Source organism: Oryza glaberrima, chromosome 5 (genome assembly GCF_000147395.1).
Source record: "Oryza glaberrima chromosome 5, OglaRS2, whole genome shotgun sequence".
NCBI lineage: Eukaryota > Viridiplantae > Streptophyta > Magnoliopsida > Poales > Poaceae > Oryza > Oryza glaberrima.
This window is the reverse complement of record NC_068330.1, coordinates 3,892,756-3,904,139: the sequence shown is the minus strand read 5'-3', so window position 1 is coordinate 3,904,139 and position 11,384 is coordinate 3,892,756. Positions and strand designations below refer to the sequence as shown.

General features: G+C 38.4%; 1 protein-coding gene across 1 annotated transcript; it reads right to left on the bottom strand.

The window, feature by feature from the left end:
- Positions 1-1,436: 1,436 nt before the first annotated feature.
- Positions 1,437-4,294, bottom strand: LOC127773393 (uncharacterized). Its single transcript, XM_052299451.1, has 4 exons — positions 4,150-4,294; positions 2,809-2,964; positions 2,161-2,310; positions 1,437-1,918 (listed from the first exon to the last, which is right to left on the bottom strand). Exons 1-4 carry the CDS (start codon positions 4,292-4,294, stop codon positions 1,437-1,439), a joined length of 933 nt encoding a protein of 310 aa, XP_052155411.1.
- Between the last annotated feature and the right edge of the window lie 7,090 nt (positions 4,295-11,384).

Below are 11,384 nucleotides of genomic sequence, written 5' to 3'. Positions count from 1 at the left end.
AGGACGAGGTTTGTGGCGGCGACCCTGAGTCGGAGCTGCCTCCCGAGGGCACCTTTGTCCCTGACTCCGAGGGTGAGGAGTACGGTGCCGTCCCCAACTCCGAGCTGCCTCCCGGCGGCGGCTTTGTCCCTGACTTCGAGGACGAGACGTGTGGTGGTGACCCCGACTCCCCGCTGTCTCCCGACGGCTGCGTCGTCCCTGACTCCGAGGAGGAGGCATGTGGCGGCGACCCCGACTCCGAGCTGCCTCCCGACGGCTGCGTCGTCCCTGATTCCGAGGAGGAGGAGGCGTGTGGCTGTGACCCTGACTCCGAGCTGCCTCCCAACGGCTGTGTCGTCCCAGATTCCGAGGATGAGGCGTGTGGCGGCGACCCCGACTCCCAGCTGCCTCCCGACGGCTGCATCGCCCCTGATTCCGAGAAGGAGGCATGTGGCGGCGACCCCGACTCCGAGTTGCCTCCCGACGGTTGCGTCGTCCCTGATTCCGAGGAGGAGGCGTGTGGCGGCGACCTTGACTCCGAGCTGCCTCCCGACGGCTGTGTCGTCCCTGATTCCGAGGATGAGGCGTGTGGCGGCGACCCCGACTCTGAGCTGCCTCCTGACGGCTGCGTCATCCCTGACTCAGAGGACGAGGCATGTGGCGGCGACCACGACTCCGAGCTGCCTCCCGACGGTGTAGCTGCTGGAGATGAGGGCGTCGACGAATTTGCTGAAATTCGCGAAAGTATGTTACGGATTTTACTTCCCCTATACTTCCCCATACCTCACAAATAATGCCATGGAAGATATGCCATCTAGGAGTATTAGTTCTAGGAGTAAGACATATTAGTAATATTGCATTACTAATGAGGTGATCAAGGCTAGAGAAATGGAATCCTGCTTTGGCTAAACCACTTTGATCTCTGCATACATGTAAAAAATGAAGAACTAGCATGACTACCAAGCCTGTTTGGTTCACATTCCCTTTTGCGTAGTCTATAAGCAGTACATGCTTGATCAATATGTGTAATTAACTAATTAATTATAAGGACCTTTTAAAGTTTATTTGTGTCATCTTTGGTGAATTTGTTTACTTAGCTCAATATGTCACTTGCACCTCGAACCTAAAGAAAACTTCTTGTAGTCTATGCTGCGAGATTTTGATTGTAAATACAGTATTGCAAAATTTTGAGTTGAGTATGCCAAGCATTTGGTGCACAATTGAACCGATATTATAGTTTAGGAATATTATATGATAGTCAACCATTGATGTATCTGTTAAGGATGAAACGAACAGTGAAAATACATATATAACACATATTATATGAGGACTGTCAAAAATACATGGTGGTTGATGACGTTTACATACACAGCCCAAAATAACACCAGTTAGTTCTCCAAACCACAATTACATAGATAGCATTAGCAATTTACATATATAACGCAAAATAGCCACCACTAGTTAGCCAAAGACTCCACGACTCTCTCATATAGCCCACGATCACAACTAAGGGCTTTAGGCAAAACACCAAGTGCCTCTAGCCTCTCCTTGTTCATGTGAGGGATCTTGTACTTATTCCCTTCGTTAGCTCTCATGACCTCAATGTAGCAGCCTTGTAGTGTAAGGAATACCCTATTAAGAGTATTAGGATTGTAGTCACGGTATTCCTTGTGAACATTCTCGATTAGCTCATCCATGTTTCTAGATATCCTATTATGTATTAAGGATTGAAGTGAAGCAAAGAATCCAAGATCTAGACAATTCATATCCGGGGAATTTGGAGGTTGATTCACGAGGCGAATATCAAGTCCGGTTTGGGCTACTGCCACACCAAACTGTGCATCATCGATAGGGAGATGAGTTCTAGCATTATCCTGCTGAATCCATATGGTTTTTCTTGCATCTTCTCGAGGCCAACATGCTCTAATAGCTGGTAGCACTTTAGAGATCATGAATGATCTTATGGTGTCTCTATCAGCCTTTATTGGCTTGGTTACTAGTGTTCCCCTTTCTCTATTACGACTTCTCCTTTAGGCTGGTTCCTGTTAGTATATGAAATAAGTTATGTTTACCCATGAATATCAGAAATAAATGTACATCAACAACACTTTTAATAAGAAGAATATTTTACCTTCCTAGTAAAAGGCCAAATGCCTATCTTTCCATCAAAACTGCAATTACCCTCATCATCATACCTTGGTTTCGCAACTGCTGATAAGAACATTACTTTATCAATGGCGTTCTTGTTGTGCACTGTGAAATATGGCTCCTCTTCACCCGGATACAGGTAGAAAGTCTTCTCCTTCTTTGATGCATTGAACCATTTCTCATCTATGTGGATAATATTTTCCATTTCAATAAACTTTGGGTTATTTGGCAATGTATGCGGATCCAACATAGAAACACACCACTGCAGCCTTTCCTTTTTATTTGCTTCCTTCAAATAAGGCTTTAGCGAGTTTGAGTGACGCCGTATCAGCCCTTCTTTGAACCACCTATGTAATGTGCTTTTGGAAACACCAAGGGCTTGTGCTAGTGACCGGATAGTGCTCCTTTGATGCACTGGAATAGCTGCAATAACTGACAAGTCTATTTCGACCTTCTTGCGTCCAGAGTTTCCATGCTTCCTTGAATCAACATTCACTGTTATTCCCTGTTCATGGCAAATCTTTGCTCTCTTCCAAATACGTTGGACTGTACGGATGCTAACATGGAACTCTTGAGCAACTAAACGTGTGGTGTGTTTTTCTAATTTTCCATCTTTACTTTTCTGAAGCAACAATTGATAAATGCCTCGCCTTTGTATGTTTGTCAAATCTTTTGACTTACTTGCCACACTATCATTTGCATGTTCTTCTTTATCGTCATCTGAGTCGGGCAAGTCCTCTAAATCAAAGACAACATTGACAGCTTCGGCGTACACTCCGTACTCTCGAAGATCATCCTCCAAGGCTTCCAGCTCAAATTGCAATGCGTCATGATCATCTACAAAAAATGTTTGACATGGTAAGTTAATCTGGGTTAATAAGAATGCGTACATTTATTCAAACATTAATTTTACCTAGTTCAGTTTCTTCTTGTTCCTCATTTACATGTGCATTCCCATGCACGACGTGCGCCGCACAGTGCATCACGTTGTCTGCCCAAATACTTGTTGGTTAGTACACTTGTAATATGTCACTTCTCATGTTGTCATGCACACTTGTAAATGTTTTCAAGTTGCATTTTACATGCAGGCTTATGCATGAATGGTTAGTGGTCTAATAATGCAAATTGCAAGAGGTCAGCGACTAACTAATGCAACCTTTGTTCATGTATACATGCTTGAAATTTTGTTGTTTAAATATATAGTGTGGACTGAGAGAACATTTTGGAGATAACTAATCTGCATATGTTTAAAGAAAGATTGTTAGTTGCTAAATAAAAACTAATGTACTGTAAAAAAATTAAAGTTGATTCAACAAAAGATTTATGGAGCACTTCCATTCAATGGGAAAGTAAGATCATCCATGATGGATCTGTGAAAAGCAGTATTAGCTCTAATGCACTGCATAAGAAACTGAATCTATACAGTTGGAGCAAATTTCCAGTAGTCTTTGAAGATGTAAATTTATAATCCACGTACGCATCGTCACATCCTAGCTGTTTGGCCTTGTTTCATGCATATTGTGAGCAATACATATAGGCCAGGGAATATGCATTGGTGTCATATACCTTTGGTTGTCATTGCCTGTACTCAGCATATACATATCATTTTATAATTTTATAGTATACCGATAAGGATCACTTACAAAGTTCTAGTCATTGCTTAGGATTAAAGATATGCACTTACTTATCACTTATATGAGTAAGGATCAGGAAAAATAATACTAGAAACCAAAATGCTAAAATTGTACACTAACTGTAACATTCTTTTTTGGGAGTACACTAACTGTAACATTTGAACCTTACAACACCAACTTATATCTGAATTATGGTATGATTCTGGATAATCAAACTGGAATGGAACACAGGTACTAAATGGAATTGATTGATTTATTTAACTAATAGGAAACTGGTGCGTGCTAGTGTAAATCATCCATAAAACCATTTCAAATAAAAGCCCTTGATTCCAGCAAGTTAGTAAGTGCTTGGTCCAGCGTAGATGATTGATAAGTATTGAAATCTTACCTTGATGCATTTGTTCTTCTTCTATAGCCTCCATGTTGAGATCAAAAGGATGCAAGTTGAGATCAAGAAAACCTCCATGTTCCTGGCCATCAACTCCAAGAAGGTTATCTCCAAGGATAACAGCAGCTCTTCCATCTTCTTCCATATCAGCTTCTCCATTGAGATCAGGTAAAGCCCCTCCATCTCCTTCCTCTTCCGGTAGTAAATTTAGATCTCTGATCATTTGGATTGGATGTGTGTGGTTTTCAGTTGGATATGTAGGTTGATGAAATGGAATGAAATGGATGGCCCTTTCAGGATTTGTAGCATATGAAGAGGCACTCTTGGGCGCCAAAACTAGCAAATGAAGAATTCTCAAAAAAAAAAAAGAACTAGCAAATGAAGAGGCAGTCCTGGGCGGCAAAGATTACTTAATGGTTTATTCAAATTTTTGAATATGTTAATGATGCCTTTTCCTAAACTTCTTGTAACACGTGGCGCTGTGTTGTGGTTTCATCAGCAATCAGGAAACTTTCAGAAATGATAATCTGGGTGCATTAACAAATGCTGGAAATGATAGCTCAATCAAATCATAGGGACAATTTGGTCATTTTACACCTCAGCTAATTTTGGTTCCAAACCTTAAAACGTCACATTTACTGGGACGGAGGAAGTACTGTATACATGCAAGCTTGCATTATGGATATGGCAAGCATGACGTCCCTTCAAGTTGTCTGGCATCCATCGATCGATCCATCAATGGACGTTAATAATGTTTCATTTGCATGCAGATCGGTTGCAGAAAAGATTATATATAATATCTAATCTAGCGTATCATATGCAACAAAAATGACCGGTGATCGACCAGGTTGTGGGGGCATAATTTACAAAACTGACGTCAAAAGATTGAGTATAATATTTTGATTTTTTTTCTCGCCTTTTCGTTTACATATATAGGAACGCCCACACGTAATCAAAAGCACAGGTAGTGATGCTCCCATGCTCTTTAGTAGTAGTATTATACTACCAGTAGAAATGATCTAAACCGTTCGTTATTACAGGTAAATAGTAATTTACTAATACAATTATTAGAGATAACTTTATCATTTATGTTTTTGTCCTGGCTAAATCGATCTGTGATCATCCATTGCGCTGGCGTCGCACCATTATATCACTGCTAAATGACAATTATATGTCTCTGCACCATTTTTTTCTAATAATACCCCTCCACGTTTCTTGTACTGCTAATTGAGGTGGTAGTATGAATAGATCTGAACCCTTTGATATCAAATGCACGGTTTAGATTACTTTCTACTACCAGTAGAGAGCACTGTATATATTAGCAAGCACATAGCATGCCCCATTAATATAGCAAAAGATTGACCACGGATATAAGAGATTTTTTTATTTAAAAAAAGAAGACAAGGATTACATCTAACTTATAAATCATTGGTAGAAATAATAGTTATGTACACTCTGATCTCTATCTTTCCTGATTTAAGAGACACGTATTACGTATAACTAATAACCTATTGGTATCCCCGCAAAAAAAAAAAAAAAAAAAAAAAAAAAAAAAAAAAAAACCCTATTGGTAGAAACAATGGTTATGCACACTTTGATCTCTATCTTTAGGATGGTTTTCTTAGTATTTATTTTAGTTGATCTGTAATTTTGTAATTCATAGCTTTTTATCCCGTAAACTCCGAAATAATTGGCTCTACTTTTCTAGAGCAAAGGCCGGAATAAATTTTATTATTAAAAAAAATACTAGCTGTGGCTAAATCTAATTACTGTACTCTAAGTAATTGTGTGGTGTCAAGATTTAAAATTTGATTAGTGAAATCATATAACCACTGCTTCACCCCTAAATGGAATGCGCTTTTACTCCCTTGATCCAAAAATATACACTACTAAAAAAAGCATATACATATCGGCACTATAGGTGCTGAAAATATTAAAATCGGCACCTATAGAGTTTTTCTCACCTCTGCGGGGTGAAAAAAAATAGAAAACCAGCACCTTTTAGTAAATATAGGTGCCGATTCTAAAGAAAAACCAGAACTTATACTATAAGTGACGGTGTGTTTTTTAATAAAATGGTATCTATGTAGGGGTTAAAAGTGTTAGTCGGCCAGATCCGGCGGTGGTGGGGCCGGGCACGGCGGGAGGCCTCCACAAAGGTGCAGTGGGTTGCCTCCCTACACGGTGTGACAGGCGGCCTCGCCACAGCCGGCGCGGTGGGCGGCCTCTCCTCCGTGGCAGGTGGCCTTGATGGTGGTGCGGTGGGGTAGCCTTGACAGTGGAGCGGTGGGCAGTCAAGCAACAGTGTCATTCTCTTCATTTCCTCGTTGATTTTTTATTTTTTATTTGTTGCTGTTGTCGAATGCGTTGTTGGATGCGGCGAGCAACAGAAATGTGTTGTTGTTGTTTTTGATTCACCATCGCCTCTGTGTCGTTGTTGGATGGATGGTGAGATTGAGAAATGTGTTCTTGGATTCTTGGTACATGGATGTTGATGGATGTGTTCTTGGATTTGCGTGATGGGGAGCTGCTTAATGCATTGGGTCGAATCGAGACGATGCATCGAGCTGGTTTTTTTTTTTTTGGCTCGTGGAACCTCTTAGGTGCCGGTTGTGAGGTTCCCAACCGGCACTTATATGTATTATAGGTATCGGTTCTATAACCGGTACCAATGACCGAAGTCATCGATGCTGCTTGCAGGGTGCCGGTTAAAAAATCCGGCACTTATGTTCGGTTCCCAACCAGCACCAATCTGGCTTTCTATAGTAATGATAAGCATACTTAGAGTTTATTTATGGGGCATTTGTAAATTTGCCTCTGGTTTTTTCAATATTGCAACGATGTCATTCGAATGACAGCTCTAGTGATATTTTTGTAATTTTCTGGTGGCAGTTTTGCAATAACGATTTAAAGTAGTGGTAAATTTGCAATTGCCCCTTTATTTATCCTTCACCTTAACCTTAAAACTCCAAAAGTAAAACACTACATATGTACTTATATTCATGGACGAAACGAGAAAATAAACTGTAAGTGCTTTAATTTTTTCTTTTACAAAGATAGTATAACTGCCGACCTCTGTGTCAACATATGCATAGCACCAGGATTTAACACATTGGTGGGTGGGTTATACGTCGATCATGATTCTACCATGCATACAGATGCTTCTTCCGATATGCATATTTAAATGTATTATAAATTGCACTATGGTCAAATTTGAGTGAAAATTACTGAAAATTCTGATGGATTGGGCAAGTTTCTTTCAGAGAGTGACAATTATAAGTGAGAGGAATCTTGCCGATTTCGAGAAAAAAAAAGTTACGAATGGTTGGTGAATATAATGGCCAAGTAAGGCAAAAAAAAAATGTAAACATAAGAACATGGGCAAAACCTGTAATAATTGACCTAAAGAAAACTCAAGGCTCTAGCACATATTTCCTCGGGTTTAGAATATACGATGCCATTGATATTTTTAAGATATGTTTAACTATTTATTTTTAATATATAATTATTTTTTATTTTGTTGTGACTTGATTTATCATTAAAAGTTCTTAATGTATGACATATACTTTTGTATGTTTACACAAACTTTTAAATTAAACGAATGGTAAAACACGTCTAAAACTAGAGAGGTGCTATAAATAGAACATTGTAATTTTCTTCATAAAAATGGGTTCTATGTACACCGAGGAAACAGCTAGCTGTAGCTAGAGAACTTTCGGAGAAGAAACGTAATCCCCTATTTCTAATAAATTTCAGGTACAAATAAGTATATGTTTAGATACATTTGCCGTGTTTAGTTGTTTTGGTAATAAAAAATTAACATATACGGACACACATTTAAAATATTAAACATAGTCTAATAACATAATAAATTACATACTCCCTCCATACTCGTAAAGGAAATCGTTTAGTACAGCGACACGGTCTCCAGAACACAACTTTGACTTCTTATTTCTATGAAAATATTTATTAAAAAGTGATTTATGTATACTTTTATAAAATTATTTTTTAAGACAAATCTATACATATAATTTTTACGTTTTCAAACTCAACAACTTGAGAGTTATTCATGATTTATATTCTCAAGGTTTGACTTAAACATCGTACTAAACGATTTTTTTTTATGAGTATGGAGTAGTATTCCACATCTAAACTAAACACAGCCATTATCACTTTATTCTAAAATGGATGTTTCTTGCTATTAAAGGAGGCCAAGTAGCCACTGAGCATGTCTCCTCTGCATGCGACTGCGAGATGATGGACGGCGGTCGGCGGATCGACGCGGATTTGTGTCGTCGTCCTCCGACGATCCCTGCCGCGTCAAAACCTCTCACGACCAACCGAACAGAAAAGCACGTACGTTACGTGTGCCTGCCTGCCTGCCACTGGACTCCCATCTCTGACAACGCGCATCCTATTAATTAACTATAGTTATTACTGAGCCAACGTGAAAATATTAACCGATGAAAACGTAAATATAAACTAAAAATAATAAAAAGCAATTTTGTTGTTATCCCGACTGTTTCCATATTTTATTATATTCTCTCTTTTTTTTTTGACACATTACAAACGCAGATGCTCACATCACGCACGCATGCACACTCACTTCTATGAACATCTCTAAAAGAAGACTCAAAACCGTATCGGTATATCTTAATATTGATGAAGTGATTACGAGTAAATAGCTATAAGTGCGGGTGGGCTGGTTCCATTAAAGGAACCTAACCAGCTGAGTTATCTTCACTTCACTTTTAATATTGATGTTTCTATAATATGGTAATTACCACATTGTCTAATTCTATATCTCTATTTAACCTATATATAGTTTAGAGGCGTGTTAACTTCTCAATCAAATTCCTAACTTGACTGCACGTCTAACCGAGTTGGCTTATAGTTAACCTAGCTTGAGTTTATTTGATCACATTATTTTATATATATAGTTATGTTAGGTTAAATATGTGATTTTACGGTTCAATGTCTATTATATTTATTAAAATTGATCGATATGTTTTTCTCTATATATAGTTCCATTTACGACATTTTCGTAATCATTTTAGTTTTTTTCCACGTTTGCCACTTTCAATTTTATTCTCGAGAAAAATATGGTTACAGAAGCGGTTGAGTTTGTTTTTCGACCGCTTTACTGCCTAAATTAACCGGCAACACTTATGCACTAGCACTGCTCCATTTTTAAGTTTTGTAAGAGTTAAAATGATTTTTATGGAAAATTATATGTAAAAGAGTGGAGTATTTGGGAACCGTATCATCTGACATTAACCACTAATGTCACGGTGTGACATTCTTGAATCCACACCATCCAAACTAAATTAATGGCTATAGATTAATTGGCATACAAGCAATCAAATAAATTAGCAGATTATGTAGTTAAACATTACCATACTTAATGAGTAGGAAATTTTTTTAGCACTAAAGTAGTCCTCATTAACATGAGCCCGCCAACTTGTAGATTAAGAGAATTGTCTTTTTCTGATGGAAGATGTGGCAACACAAAGAAAATTAATGCACGAGATTCATTCCTTAACAGGTTCATATGCTAATCATTGTGTCTAACAGGTAAGTTAAACCTAATTATCGTCATGTGCTAGTTACTTGCCGATTCCTGTAGCATTTAGCGTTATTTGCCTCCTTGATAATATATTTGGTCTACGGGAATTTGTTTAACTATATAATCTACTAATTAGTTTGATTAATTGCATGCTAAAAAATCTATGACTGTTGATTTAGAATAGATGGTGTAGATCAAAGGAATGTCACATGGTGACATTAGTGTGTAATGTTAGAGGATACGGTTCCGGAGTATTTGAGTAGGAGAGGCCCTCGTCTGTTTCTTAGATAGACAGATTCGACGAAATTTTTTTCGCGAACACAGATTCGACGAAATTTGGAGTTTTGGTTTTCTTTGGGATCGAACTTCCTTTTAATTAATGAGCGTGTTTCGGACAGGTAGCATCTTCTTCTTTAGAAAAAGGATATAATTCCCGTCCGTGCTTTTCACATGGAATAGAATATGTGTGCTCCAGCCTGCGAGGAGTCACGTTTTCTTCTTTAGAATTGTTACTGCGCCTAAGATATTCGTTTTAATAATGGAAACATCTTGATCACCCTTTTTTTTTTCTGACTGGATTTTAATCAGCTAATGCTCAAACCTATCCACCTTATTCTTTTTCCCAATGATACATAGCATGTCCATGAATAGATAGTCAGCTACATACATGTGTGACTGTATTACCCACCTTTTCTAATTTACGATATTTTAGATACGTTTGATAATTTATCTTATTCAAAAAATATGTAATTATTATTTATTTATTTTACTTGTTTATCATCAAACATCGTCAAGCATAATTTAAATTTTTATACGTGCATGAAAATTTTGAATAAGACGAATGATCCAAAAATCAATGACATCATATATTACAATGATAGAGTATTGTGTGTATGTGTCAATGTGTGCATTCACCACTGTGAGTGTTAATTCGTACTCCCTCCATACTCATAAAGCAAATCATTTAGGATAATGTTTAAAAATATAAAAATTATATGAATAGATTTGTCTTGAAAAATACTTTCATAAAAGTATACATATATCACTTTTCAATGAATATTTTTATAGAAACAAAAAGTCAAAGTTGTGTTTTGGACAGTGGCGGACGCAGCTTTAAAATATATATGGGGCGGAGAGCGGAGATGTTCACTCGATAAGAGCAATCGAACATAATACATATCGTATTGGTAGTTCATTCGTATAACTGCCTCAATTTTTTGGGTGTTCACACTTTGTTATACCTAATTTTAATGGCCCATGACTACTATAAGGGGGTAAGGGGTCTTGCGAGTGTAGGGTGACATGAGTCGTAGCTGAGTCGGTCGACCCACCCTGCCTAATGGGTAGATCCGTCCCTGATTTTAGAGACCGTGTCGTTGTCTTAAACGACCTACTTTACGAGTACGGAGGGAGGATCAGTAATGCATGATTCATATCGGAGGAGAGGTAATTAAACCGTAGGATCCTCCTGCGGGACCCTCAAACCAGGTTTAATTAATCTTTGGATTTACTTGCCGTTAATTACACCGCGTAACCCTGGTTAGTTATCTTTGGATTACTTAATAATTAATAACGTTAATTATTCCGCGTGCGCCTGCGCGCCGCTGTCCAGACACCCCAGCTACCCCCCTATATAAACTCCCCTATCCACCTCTCCACCCACCTCATT

Bases quoted from the DNA above. Each gene is read 5' to 3' on its own strand.
- LOC127773393 (XM_052299451.1), bottom strand. From the start codon at position 4,294: ATGGAAGAAGATGGAAGAGCTGCTGTTATCCTTGGAGATAACCTTCTT. The intron at 2,965-4,149 runs GTAAGATTTCAA...CATTTTTTGTAG, and splicing joins AGAAGAACAAATGCATCAAG to ATGATCATGACGCATTGCAA. The intron at 2,311-2,808 runs GTAAGTCAAAAG...TTATCCACATAG, and splicing joins TGCAAATGATAGTGTGGCAA to ATGAGAAATGGTTCAATGCA.